Here is a 14,108-nt window from a genome sequence, read left to right on the forward strand (position 1 = left end):
TAATTGAGGGTCATTCTTTTTCAGGCAGACATCTGCTTTCCGTTTGCCTGATAAAAATCCTTTAAGTTTCCTTTCAACCAGCTGCTGAGAGTTGACATACGCACTAGATACGCACTAGATTTTGTATATAATGACTGCAATACCCCCAAATCACAGTTAATAGTAATTTTTGCAATAATTGAATTAATCAGGACTATAAAGTGTAAACAGACAACACAAAAGTTATAGTTCAAAAACCAATCACATCTGCAGCTCCCAAATCCTTGAAAATCGTCCCTGTGCTTTAACGTTATAACTGTTAGAATATATAATCACTAATGATTTTTATTAGATTGTTTAACTTTAGCAGGTCTGTGCTAATTAAATTCTAAAAATACTAAATTACCAAAATTCTACTGTAATCTCCTCCCTTCATATTAGGAGTAAAGATCCTCCCCCTCCAATCGACAAAAACAAAAAAAAACTCACGATATATTTGGAAAAAGAAAAAGGAAGATTATTGAATAATGGGTAAGTGGGAGAAAAAAAAGTGGATTGAGATTTTTATAATTTTTTTTAAATTTGAAATTATTAAATTCATAAATCTTAACCATTCATTTTATCTAAGTGTTTAAAATAATTCATGTTTAAGTATTTAATGAGAAAATATGACTTATTAAATTCCTTGAATGTAGCTTGCTCATTAAATTTTCACATTAAATGCTAAAATATAGCTTATTTTAGACGCTTAAATAAAATGACTGGTTAAAATTTATAAATTTGAAAATCTCAAATTTTTTTTTTTAAAAAAAATTTAAGTGATCTCAATAAAAAATAAAAATAAAAAATAGGGCTAAAAATATTAACCCATAAATATCCACAAAACAGGCCCAATAAAAGTCAAGAGGAACGCTAGGCTTAGAGTATGGACAGCAAACAACCTATAGCTCATTCATGTTCCTATATTTGAGAAAAATTTCAAAAAAAAAATCACAAAAAAGCATCCGAAACTCTAAATATAACCAACATTACTATAGATGCCCAATATATTATTAAATTATAAAAAACTGATTCTCTCTTCTTTACATGTCCTAACAATTCTCTCTCATTTCTCATTGGTTGCAATGATAAAAAGAGATAGTATTTAATTCATATAGAAATAAATAAGAGAATCTATTGTGAAGTGTTTTTTTTTATAGGAAATTAAAAAGTTATTTTATTCCCTAAATTGAGAAAAAATATTAGAAAAGTTGTTGTTAGTGCTCCTACAAAGCATGATTAGATATGAGATAAATTTAAATTTTAAAAAATCCATTCATATTGAGCCACATCAATTTATAATTTTTTTTTTTTTTTGTAAAATATGTTTGTAAGCCTAACATTTTCTAAAATAAAGTTAATTTAATTAGTTACACAAAATCCAAATTGTATTTACTTATCCAATTTATTACATTTATTGAACGCTTTATTTATTTCCGGACCAAAACAATGCAATGGATACAAGTTCAACCTGAAAATTTCAATCGCTTTAACGTCAGGCTTCTTGACCTCCTCCATTGGAATAGTCACAGTAAGAACCCCATTCCCCATGGACGCCTTCACCTCCTCCATCTTCACATTTTCCGGCAGCCTGAACCTCCTCATGAACTTCCCGCTGCTGCGCTCCACCCTATGCCACGTGTCGTTCTCGTCTTCCTTCTCCACATTCCTCTCTCCGCTGATCTGGAGTACTCTGTCGTCTTTGATCTCCACCTTCACTTCCTCCTTCTTCAGACCCGGAAGATCGGCCTTGAACACGTGAGCTTCTGGGGTCTCCTTCTAGTCGATTCTGGTGTTCACAAACGCAGAATTTTCCTGAGAAAGTTCGGGAAAAGTAGGGGAGGGGAAATCCTTGAAGGGGTCAAAGACGCTTCGTCGGCCACCGAAGAAACTTGGGATGATCGACATTCTCGCTGCGATTCTGATCTTCGGTGAAAGACTGTATGGTTGATGAGAAAGCTTCTTTGAATTGCTGTTTGTAATTGTACTCGGAGTTGGTTGTTTGCCGGAGGAGGGATAGGCTGGGTATTTGAAGTGATGAGAGGACCATTCTAGTATTTTCGCGAGAAAACAAAAAAAGGCACTTGCTAGAACGTTCCTGAACAAATTGTGGGTTTTCACGAGGAGTCTGGGCCAGAGTTTGTTTTCATGTTAGGCTTGGAATTTTGGGTTTGATATTCGTCATGGGCCCCCATTACCTTATATTGGGCCTGTGACCTTTTACTAAATTTATGGTAACATAATTCTTTTTTTCTTTTTCTTTTTAATTTTTTTTCCTTCATTTTGTAGAATTTGTTTATTTTTATTTTATTAAGGGAAGGGAGACATTGACAATTTTTTAGTTTGAAAAAATATTGTCCCAATTAAAATTTTAGGAGGAATATTGTCAATTTAATAGTAGTTTGAGAAGTATATAAACTTCTTTTTTTTTTTTCTCTTTTTTTTTTATTTTTTTTTATTTTTTATTTTTTTATCTGATTTATATTTTATCGCATATTATAGAGAAACTTCTCTTTAACTCCCTTAAACGTTTATTTATTTTGCAATTATCTCCCTCAAAGTTTAATATCAAACTATAAAAAATTTGATCAATCTACTAAAAATGTAGAATAAGCATGGTGAATGAACAAAGTTTTTCTTCAAATTGAATTAAAAGAATTTTATTAAATTTAGCTTATAAAAGTGATATGTGTCTATTTTTTTTAATAATATGTAAGATGCACATGAATTTTTAATAAAATTTATTTTAACTTTATTCTTAATATTAAAAACACGTATACTTCTCACATATTTAAAAGACATATATGTCAAAAATTTTCTCGGACCAAATTGAGAGGAAAACTTTGTAAACCGCATGTGAAAGATGATAAAGATAAATTGCAATAATATGACATCACGCATTCATGTCATAGTAGTGATAGTGTGTGCCAACTGCCAAGCATAGCCGACAAAACTCTGTAGGAAAGAAAGAGAGAGAGAGATGGAAGAGCAAGGGAAAAGACGTCGACGTATGGTGATAGTCCCGGAGACGTCATGATTTGAGCCATAAAAAAAAAAGTAATGTCACACCACTTTGAACATGACAAAATTGGGAATAGTCCGATGTAATGATCGGTTGGTGGTGGGCATCTTTACATGTCATCTTGAGAGACGAATGCAATTGTCCAAACTCTGAACCTTCGTCATTTCATATGCAGAGCCGATAAAACTGTGTGGGAGAGAGAGAGAGAGAGAGAGAGAGAGAGAGATGGAAGAGCAAGGGAAGAGACGTCGATGTCTCCGGCGGGTGGTGCTGGTACCATTTCCGTTCCAAGGCCACATAAACCCAATACTTCAATTGGGCAGCATCCTCCACTCCAAGGGCTTCTCCATCACCGTCGTTCACGCCCAATACAACTCCCCAGACCCTTCAAGCCACCCAGATTTCAGCTTTGTTCCCTTGCCAAATACCTCATCCGCCCCCGACTTTACTGGTGAGATAGTAGCTTCTACGGTGCAGCTTAATACCAATTACAAAGCTTGTTTCCAGGAGTGCTTGGCTCAAGTGATGAGCCAACAGGGCTCGGACGAAGGAATCGCCTGCATCATTCACGATGAGCTCATGTACTTTTCCCAAGCAGAGGCAACGGATCTGAAGCTTCCAAGCATTAGTTTAACTGTCGGTAATGCTGCCCATTTTCTTGCTCGTTCTGCCCTTGTCCAGCTAAAGGCAGAAGGCCACATCCCCTTCCCAGGTATATCTATGTTCGATCAATAACGTAATTCTTGCTTTATCCTTTAGGTACAATAGTACAACACAAAGGGTAGTCGGAGCACTCCCAAAATCAAGGAAGATGGGGTGGCTAAAGGTGGCCGCGGGTTGGCCACTAGCCGCAACTAGCCCAACACCCTCCGTTCCACTTTTTTTTTTTTTTTTTTTTAAATCTAGTCTCTTTTTATTGATTAATAATTATAAAAGCTAAATTTGATTTTTCAATGGTCAAAATGAGGGTATTTCTCGAAGATTTTTGCCAAACGTAGTTTTTGCATCCACTCTAACAGTCAATGCTAACAAGAGGCTTAATTGTAACAAAATAATAGTTTGATATATCTAAGTATCACATTTGTTAGCTCATGAAATTATTTTGATAAGGGTTGTTGGCTCAGAGGTTAAAGTGAATTTAACTTGATCTTTTTATTGTCAAATGATTATCGCTCTTCAAACTAGTCGCTTACATTCAAACTTTTTTGAATTACAGAATCTAAGTCGCAAGATCTAGTTCCAGAACTTTATCCTCTCAGGTTCAAGGATCTACCTATTTTGGAAAAATTAGAGAGCTATTTGGCACTAGTGAGTAAAGCTTTTAACAATAAAGCATCTTCGCCCATCATTTATAATACAATTGACTTCCTTGAAAATTCTTCATTGAAAAAAATCCAACATCAATGGCAAGTTCCAATATTCGCAATGGGCCCTATGCATAGGATTGCCTCGACCTCCTCTAGTAGCTTATTGGAAGAGGACACTAGTTGTTTGGCATGGCTTGATAAGCAAAGTTGTAAATCAGTCATTTATGTAAGCTTGGGAAGCGTGGCATTCATGGAGATCAAAGAGCTTGCGGAGATGGCTTGGGGGCTAGCAAACAGCCATCAACCTTTCTTATGGGTGGTTCGGCCAGGCTCGGTTCTTGGCGAAGAATTAATTGAGGTATTGTCCGAAGAATTTAAAGAAAACATTGGCGAGAGGGGTTACATTGTGAAATGGGCACCTCAAAAGAAAGTTCTAGCACACGTTGCAGTGGGAGGATTTTTGAGCCACTGTGGATGGAATTCAACGCTAGAGAGCATTTGCGAAGGAATTCCAATGATATGCCGACCATGTTTGGTGGACCAGAAAGTGAATGCAAGATATGTTAGCCATGAATGGAGAGTAGGCCTAGAATTGGAAGGGGATCTAGAGAGAGGTGAGATAAAGAGAGCTATAAAAACACTTATGGTGGGCGAAGAAGGGGAGGCGATGAGGGAGGAGGCTAAGAAATTGAAGGAGAATGTTGAACTTTGCATTAAAGAAGGTGGTTCTTCTTATAATTCCATGAACAGGCTAGTGGAGATGATCAGGTCGTTTTAATATGACTATGGACTATACATGGAGGTCCAATATTTTTAATAATAATTTTTTTTTGTTTTTTTCCTCGTAGTACTGTTGCATGTATTGCTTACTACTCCCTAGCAAAGACCTTTTCTTATTTATTAGTTGGAGAGGCACGTGTATTCCTATGTTTGATAATAATCTATGTAATTTTTTATTTGGCAAGTAGATAGACGTGCATTTAGTATAAAAAAGTAATTTTTTTTTTCTTTCAAAGAAAAAGTAGTTATAAATTGATGAGTATGTATATGGTTTATACATGGGTTCAATCAGATGACCCTGATCATCAGTTATTGTACCAAGTTTTAACTGAGCCGATTTCAAGTTCACTCACGTGCGGATTCGCTTGCTTATACCCCTACCAACTACAATATTGGAGGGCTATTCCTTTTCAGGCGGATATCTGCTTTCCTTTTGCTTGATAAAAATTCTTCAAATTTCCTTTCAACCAGTTGCTAAGAGAAATGTACACACTAAATTTTGTATATAATGACCGCAATACCCAAAATCACTGTCAATGGTAATTTTGGCAGAAATTGAATTTTTTTTTTTTTTGGAAGTGACTAAAGGTACAGACAACACAAAAGTTATAGTTCAAAAACTAATCACATGTGCAGCTTCCTAATCCTTCAAAATCAAAATCAAAATCATCCCTGTGCTTTAATGTAATTACTGTTAGAATATATCATCACTAATGACTTTATTAGATTGTTTAGCTGGTCTGTTCTAATTATACTAAATTACCAAAATTCTACTGTAATCTCCTCCGTTCAGATTAGGAGTAAATATCCTCCCCTTCCAATCGGAAAAAAAAAAGAAAAAAAAAAGGTCACCTAACTAAATATTTGAAAAAAGAAAAAGGAAGATCATCAAGAGAATAATGCCATAATGGGTCGGTGGGAGGCAAAAAAGAGGCCTAAATCAAATTCTCAACAAATTAATGTTCAGTCTATTTTACATTTGATTGATGCTTAATTCTTTTATTTTCCTGATTAGGAGAATTGATTTTCTATCTAGCTCATTGAGTTAAAAAATATGTCTAATAGAATGCTAGGTGAATCCCCAAAGCCTTAGTGTTTTTCTCATTAATTTTATCAAATCTCACTTTTATTAAATTAGTTTAGTTAATTTAATTTTTAGTTTATTTTGGTTATTTTTATCTTAATAGTTTAGTGCTTTAATTATTTGTTCTGTTTATATTAGTTGCATTGTTTACTTTTTGTTTAAAATTCTTATGAGTTCGACCTCGCACTTGTAAACCTATATTTCAAAATGATTCGTGCACTTAAGAGTACATTTAAAATTTCAACAACACTCAGCCACCTGTCTAATTTATTTATTTTAAAAAAAAAGAAATTAATTTGATTTTTTTTTTTATGTTTTATTTATATTTTATTACAAATATTTTTTGGGGAATTTTTTTTTTTTAAAATTTTTTTTAAAGAGTATGGACATTTAAACAGTGCAAAACGTCACATTTTAAAAAGGTGACGTGCACACTATTGTCACGTCCCCTTTCAAAATAGGATGTTTTGCAAAACTTATTACCTTGTAGAGACATTTTTACTGTTCAAACATTTCTAAATTTTATTTTAGTCACTATATATATATATATATATATATATATATATATATGGACATTTGTAAAATGTTACTATTTGAACGTCCCTAATTAAATAGAGACATTTTTTAGACAAAAATGTCTCCTTGCAAACGTCCATATTTTGCTTAATTTTTGTAGGTGTATGAGGCAAAGCATGAGTAAAAATTATATAAAAAATCATACATATCCTTGTATTTTTAAATTATTAATTGTCTCAATATCTTCTTAAATTACCAAAGAAAATATCTTTATTGTCTAGTAATAAAAATTTAAAACGAAAAGTAGAAGAAAATAGGGCGACAACATGACTTGAGCCAAGAAAAACTAAAAAAGTAATGTCCCACCTCTCCCAACACTTGGAAAATCACAAAATTGTGAATAGTCCGATGTAATGATCAGTAGATGGTGGTGGTGGGCATCTTTACAACCTTAGTCATTATTGCATACGCACTGCCGTTGGACACCACTCAGAAAACTATTTAATCCAAACTCACTAGATCCGAATCGTAACAAATTTGATTGATGTGTGGAAAAAATAAGATGAAAGAGTAAGGGAAGAAATGTCGACGTCTCCGGGGTGGTGCAGAGGCAAAGGATCTGAAGCTTCCAAGCATCGTCTTAACCAGCGGTAGTGCTTCCCATTTTCTTGCTCGTACTGCCCTTATCCAATTAAAAGCAGAAGCCCACATCCCCTTCCCAGGTATATCTATGTTCCATCAATAAGCCAATGCTTGCCGTCGCTGCATGTTTCTGGAAGATTTTTGTCTAGCATCCACTCTAATGGTCAATCCTAATGAAGGGGCTTAATTCATGTAACAAAATGATAGTTTGATATATTTAAATGTCACACTTGTTTGCTCGTGGAACCAGAAAATTTTAAAGGATGGGGCCCAAGCGAAAATTTTTATTAAGTTTTTTTTTTTTTTTTTTAATCACCGGTACTTAAATACAATGAGGAATTCAACTTAAAATTGTGTCAAATTCTCAGATTAAATATTTAAATTCTAGCAACCAATATTCTTAATATTTATAATACTCATATTCTCTTTCTATTCCATTAATCTAGCAACTTACCCCCAACGAGGATAAAGGGCTTGAATCGGTCAAGGCCAAACAAAGCTTAATGGGTAGAACCAAAAAAAAAAAAATTAGGAATAGGCCAAAATTTTTATTACATAGGGCCAAAAAAATTAAAAATCGGGCCAAAAAATATTGGAATAGAGCCAAAATTTTAATTGAAAATGGCAAAAAATTATTTTTGGGAAGGGCCCATTGACTAAAAATACAATTTTTCCTTACTATTATTATTTTTATACATATAAAATTTTTTTTCTTTAAAATTTGGGGGAGGGCCCTGTCCAATACGGGCTCTTCCCTTCCTACGTCTCTACAATAAACTATTTTGAAAAAAACTATCAGATCGAGAGGGCTAGCTAAAGTGTATTTAACCTTAATTTCTTATTGTCAAATGATCATAGCCCTTCCCTTCAAACTAATCACTTACACTCAAAATTTTCTGGATTACAAAATCTAAGTCGTAAGATCCAGTTCCAAAGTTATGTCCTCTTAGGGTTAAGGATTTACCTATTTTTGAAAAATTAGTGAACTATTTGGCACTAGTGAGCAAAGCTTTTACCAGTAAAGCATCTTCGCCCATCATTTATAATACAATTGACTTCCTTTCCTTGAAGATTCTTCATCGGAAAAAATCCAACATCAATGGCAAGTTCCAGTATTCACAATGGAAAACACACCTAACTATATATTTGGAAAAAGAAGTTGGAAGATCGTCAAGAGATTAATAGGTCAGTGGGAGGAAAAAAAGTAAGCATTCACCCATAAATATCCACGAAACAAAGCCCAGTAAAAGTTAATTCACATTGAATTTGAAACCATCGTTACACAAAATCCAAATTATATTTACTTATCTAATTTATTTAAACACTTTTATTTATTTATATATTTAATATTTATTTCAGGACCTAAACAATTAGGGGTGTAAACGAGCCGAGCTTGAGCGAGCTTCCCTTGTTCAGGCTTGGCTCATTTAAATTTTACTCGAGCTCGAGTCGAGCTCAAGGGCGAGCCAAAAAAATCGAGCTCGAGCTAATAATAAGTCGAGCCGAGCCAGCTCTCTTATATTTAATTTTTTTGTTTTTTTTTAAAAAAAAATTTAACTTCAAGTACTCTTAAACGGCTTAAGAAGTTAGTTTGCATATGAGTATTTGCTTAACTTGGCTAGTCGAGAATGGAGCTTGAGTCAATACAACAAGGCATTTGGTTTCAAAGAGAGAAGATATGCATCCTTTTATAGATAAGCAAATTTGGAGATTAATGTTTTCTTAACAATGTGGGATAAGTTAACAGGTTGCATTCAGACTGCATTGGGACAACGCCCCTTACAAAAAACTATTTTTTTTCAACGTCTCTCTCAATCCTCCTCACCAGTCACAATGCATCTTCCACATGAACTCTCATTTCCCACTCTCTCACTCTCGCTCATCAAACAGGTAGTGATAGTGTTTGGGTCTGTATGATTCTTCAATAGTTTATGCCTTTTGCAATCTCCCTCAATAGTTTCTGCTTGATTCTTTCTCTTTTCGTTTGGGTCTGCTCTAATTGAATCGATGTCTTTTTAATGATTTCTCTCTCTCTTTGATCACGAAGGGTTTAGAATTTTTCATTCTCTAACGCCTAAATATAAATGCAATTTTAAGATTTTAATAATTATGAGATTTATAATTAATTATGTATTACTTAGTTTATATATATACACACACAAGCTTATACGAGCTTGCTCACAAGCCTAACTGAGTCGAGCCGAGCTTGCTTCGTTTAATATTCGAGCTAGGATTTGTGTTCATGAAGAGCTTCATTTAATATTCGAGTCGAGCACGAGCCGAGCTTATGCGAGCCAAGCCCGAGCTTGCTCGCGAGACGTTTCGCTCACTTAACAATCCTATAAACAATCCAACCGATACAAGCTCATCCCGAAATTTCAATGGCTTTAACGTCAGGCTTCTTGACCTCCTCCTTTGGAACAGTGACTGTAAGAACCCCATTCTCCATGGACGCCTTCACATCCCCATCTTCACTTTTTCCGGCAGCCTGACCTCCTCATGAACTTCCCGCTGCTGCGCTCCACCCTATGCCACTTGTCGTTCTTATCTTCCTTCTCCACATTCCTCTCTCCGCTGATCTGGAGAACTCTGTTGTCGTCTTCGATCTCGACCTTCACTTCCTCCTTCTTCAGCCCCAGGAGATCGACCTTGAACACGTGAGCTTCTGGGGTCCCCTTCCAGTCGATTCTGGTGTTCACAAACGCAGAATTTTCTTGAGAAAGTTCAGGAAAAGTGGGGAAGGGGAAATCCTTGAAGGGGTCAAAGACGCTGCTTCGTCGGCTACCGAAGAAACTTGGGATGATCGACATTCTCGCTGCGATTTTGATGTTCGATGAAATACTGCAAAAGAAATTAGGATTGTGTGGTTGATGAGAAAGCTTCTTCGAATTTCTGTTTGTAATTGTACTCGGAGTTGGTTGTTTGCTGGCGGAGGGATAGGTTGGGTATTTGAAGTGATGAGAGGACCATTCTAGTATTTTCGGGAGAAAAGAAAAAAGGCACTTGCTGGAACGTTCCTGAACAATTGTGGGTTTTCACGAGGAGTCTTTACCGGAGTTTGTTTTCATGTTAGGCTTGGAATTCTGGGTTTGATATTCATCATGGGCCCCCATTACATTTTATTGGGCCTGTGACTCTTTACTAAATTTATGGTAACATAATTCTTTTTTTCTTTTTTTCCTTCCTTTTTTTAGAATTTGTTTATTTTCATTTTATTAATGGTATTTTTGTGGTTGGGAAACATTGACAATTTTTTGATAGTTTGAAAGATCATTGTCCAAATTAAAAGTTTTTTAGGGATATTGAAAAATGTTATGCCGACTCCAAACACCAATTAATGCGGAATTAACAAATAAGAGGCAATAAACAATTTACTCACCAAAATATGTAAAGCAATAAAACAATCAGACACAATATATTTTGGTGACGAAGATAAAACATTTTAAAAAACGATCTAAAAGTAAAACTTCTGCAGGAAAGCCAAATCCAGGAAATCACAATAAAAAAAATTATCTAGAGATTACAGACATTAGAAACACTTACAACCCTTTGCAAGACATTGGCTTTGTAAGATCGACAAGTCTACAACTCGTCTCTTTACTCATAATCTTCTTCAATGTGATTCTCCTTTACTAGACCATTCCGATAGATTTCTCAATCAAAGCACAAAATCAAACTAACAGATATACTCTAAAAGTAACGGTTTATAGCTCACAACGTATGATCACTCTTAGCTCAGCCTCTGACGAATGCTAGGGCAGAAATTCATCCCGCTCAAGTTCTATAAAGATGTATTTATAATATGTACAAAACCCCAGACCTGGGTGCCCACATAAAACAAACGTTTTGGGCATAAAATCTACGGGGTATCCGAACAGGGTTAGTGCCTGTCTGGACAGCAAGCCATGAAACTGCGTTCATGGACTTGCTGGAAAGCCTGTCCGGACAGCCCAGCACCTTGTCCAGACATGGCCTGCAATGGGGATGCAACGGTCTTGTGGGAATTCCTGTTCTAACGACTCTCTCTTCGTGTCTGGACAAAGAGCATAGAAATACTATTTAAGCTCCGTTTTGCTCACCGAATTAGCTAATATACAAGAACTAACATATATTGTTAATTTATTAGTAGTTTGAGTGTTATATAGACTTTTTTTTATTCATAAATTTATCTGATTCATTTTTTATCGCATATTACCCGGAAATTTCACTTATCCCTGAAAATTTTAAATTTTTATGGGTTTTACAATTTTCTCCTCAAAGTTAAATATCCAACTATAAAAAATTTCATCAATCTACTAAAAATGCTCAAAAAATGTAGAAAACCATCGTGAAAACTCTTATCAACCGTACATGTAAAAGATGATGAAGATAAATTGCAATAATATGACATCACGCATGCATGTCGTAGTAGTGTTTAAATTGCAATAATAGTGTGTGCCAAGCATTGCCGAAAAAACTGTGTGGGAGAGAAGGAGAGAGAGAGACGGAAGAGCAAGGAATCGGAGGAGACGTCGATGTCCCCGGGTGGTCCTAGTCCCGGAGCTGACATGACTTGAGCCCAAAAGAATAAATGTTCCAACACTTTGAAAATGACAAAATAGGGTGGTCGGCATAGTTGCATGTTATCTTGACAGACGAATGCAATTAATTGTCCAAACTCTGAACCTTCGTCATTGCATACGCAGAGCCGACAAAACTGTGTGGGAGAGAAGAAAGAGAGAGAGAGAGAGAGATGGAAGAGCAAGGGAAGAGACGCCGACGTGTTCTGGTGGTGCTAGTCCCATGGCTGTTCCAAGGCCACATAAACCCAATGTTTCAGTTGGGAAGCATCCTCCACTCCATTGGCTTCTCCATCACCGTCGTTCACGCCCAGTACAACTTCCCCGATCCTTCAAGCCACCCAGATTTCAGCTTTGTTCCCTTGCTAGATACCTCATCCGCCCCCGACTTTACTGGTGAGATAGTAGCTTCTATGGTGCAGCTTAGTACCAATTACAAAGCATGTTTCCAGGAGTACTTGGCTCAAGTGATGAGCCAAGAGGGCTCGGACGAAGGAATCGCCTGCATCATTCACGACGAGCTCATGTGCTTTTCCGAAGCAGAGGCAAAGGCTCTGAAGCTTCCAAGCATTAGTTTAACTACCAGTAATGCTGCCCATTTTCTTGCTCGTTCTGCCCTTGTCCAACTAAAGGCAGAAGGCCACATCCCCTTCCCAGGTATATCTATGTTCCATCAATAACGTAATTCTTGCTTTATCCTTTAGGTACAATACTACCCGGAGCACTCCCAAAATCAAGGAAGATGGGGTAGCTAAAGGTGGCTGGGGGTTGGCCACGAGCCGCTACTATCCCAACGCCCTCCGTTCCATTGTTTTTTTTTAAAAAAAAAAAAATCTAGTCTCTTTTTAATGATTAATAATTATAAAAGGTAAATTTGATTTTTCAATGGTCAAAATGAGGGTATTTCTGGAAGATTTTTGTCAAATATTGTTTTTTCATCCACTCTGGTCAATGCTAACAAGAGGCTTAATTGTAACAAAATGAGAGTTTGATATATCTAAGTATCACATTTTTTTTAGCTCATGCAACTATTTTGATTAAGGTTGTTGGCTCAGGGGCTAAAGTGATTTAACCTGATCTTCTTACTGTCAAATGATTATCGCCCTTTAAACTAATTGCTTACATTCAAACTTTTTTGAATTACAGAATCAAAGTTGCAGGATCTAGTTCCAAAGCTCCATTCTCTCAGGTTCAAAGATCTACCTATTTTTGGAAAAATTCGTGAACTATTTGGCACTAGTGAGTAAAGCTTTTAACAATAAGGCATCTTCGCCCATCATTTATAATACAATTGACTTCCTTGAAAATTCTTCATTGGAAAAAATCCAACATCAATGGCAAGTTCCAATATTCACAATGGGCCCTATGCATAGGATGGCCTCGACCTCCTCTAGTAGCTTATTGGAAGAAGACACTAGTTGTTTGGCATAGCTTGATAAGCAAAGTTATAAATCAGTCATTTATATATGTAAGCTTGGGAAGCGTGGCATTCATGGACATCAAAGAGCTTGCAGAGATGGCTTGAGGGCTAGCAAACAGCCATCAACCTTTCTTGTGGGTGGTTCGGCCAGGCTCGGTTCTTGGTGAAGAATTGATTGAGGTAATGTCTGAAGAATTTAAAGAAAACATTGGCGAGAGGGGTTACATTATGAAATTGGCACCCCAAAAGAAAGTCTTGGCACACAGTGTAGTGGGAGGATTTTTGAGCCACTGTGGATGGAATTCAACGCTTGAGAGCATTTGTGAAGGAATTCCAATGATATGCCGACCAAGTTTCAAGGACCAGAAAATAAATGCAAGATATGTTAGCCATGTATGGAGAGTAGGCCTAGAATTGAAAAGGGATCTAGTAAGAGGTGAAATAGAGAGATCCGTGAAAAAACTTATGGTGGGGGAAGAAGGGGAGGCCATGAGGGAAAAGGCTAAAAATTTGAAGGAGAATGTTAAACTTTGCGTTAAAGAAGGTGGTTCTTCTTACAATTCCATGAATAGGCTAGTGGAGATGATCAGGTCATTTTAATATGACTATGGAGGTCCTATATTTTTAATAATTTTTGTTTTTTTTTGTTGTTTTCTTTTCCTTTTGTTGTCCATCGTAGTACTGTTGTATTGCTTTCTACTTTCTAGAAAAGACCTTTTTAGTTGGAGAGGTACGCGCTTGATTCTATGTATTTCTATGT

At 35.9% G+C, this 14,108-nt stretch overlaps 1 protein-coding gene and 3 pseudogenes across 1 annotated transcript; 2 read left to right on the top strand and 2 right to left on the bottom strand.

Annotated features, from left to right (window-relative positions):
• Positions 1-1,410: 1,410 nt before the first annotated feature.
• Positions 1,411-2,180, bottom strand: LOC132163108 (17.5 kDa class I heat shock protein-like; annotated as a pseudogene).
• A 1,060-nt stretch (positions 2,181-3,240) lies between these two features.
• LOC132164447 (flavonol 3-O-glucosyltransferase UGT76E12-like) lies at positions 3,241-5,304 on the top strand. The gene is made up of 2 exons (XM_059574960.2): positions 3,241-3,752; positions 4,257-5,304. Exons 1-2 carry the CDS (start codon positions 3,266-3,268, stop codon positions 5,123-5,125), a joined length of 1,356 nt encoding a protein of 451 aa, XP_059430943.2. The 5' UTR covers positions 3,241-3,265; the 3' UTR covers positions 5,126-5,304.
• A 4,409-nt stretch (positions 5,305-9,713) lies between these two features.
• LOC132163642 (18.5 kDa class I heat shock protein-like) lies at positions 9,714-10,438 on the bottom strand (annotated as a pseudogene).
• A 1,663-nt stretch (positions 10,439-12,101) lies between these two features.
• On the top strand, positions 12,102-13,948 carry LOC132162754 (UDP-glucose iridoid glucosyltransferase-like; annotated as a pseudogene).
• Positions 13,949-14,108: the final 160 nt, after the last annotated feature.

Source organism: Corylus avellana, chromosome 8 (genome assembly GCF_965113065.1).
Source record: "Corylus avellana chromosome 8, dhCorAvel1.hap1.2, whole genome shotgun sequence".
Lineage (NCBI taxonomy): Eukaryota > Viridiplantae > Streptophyta > Magnoliopsida > Fagales > Betulaceae > Corylus > Corylus avellana.

Coding starts and splice junctions, on each gene's coding strand:
- LOC132164447 (XM_059574960.2), top strand. CDS start 3,266: ATGGAAGAGCAAGGGAAGAGACGTCGATGTCTCCGGCGGGTGGTGCTG. Junction 3,753..4,256: donor AGGCCACATCCCCTTCCCAG/GTATATCTATGT, acceptor TTTGAATTACAG/AATCTAAGTCGCAAGATCTA.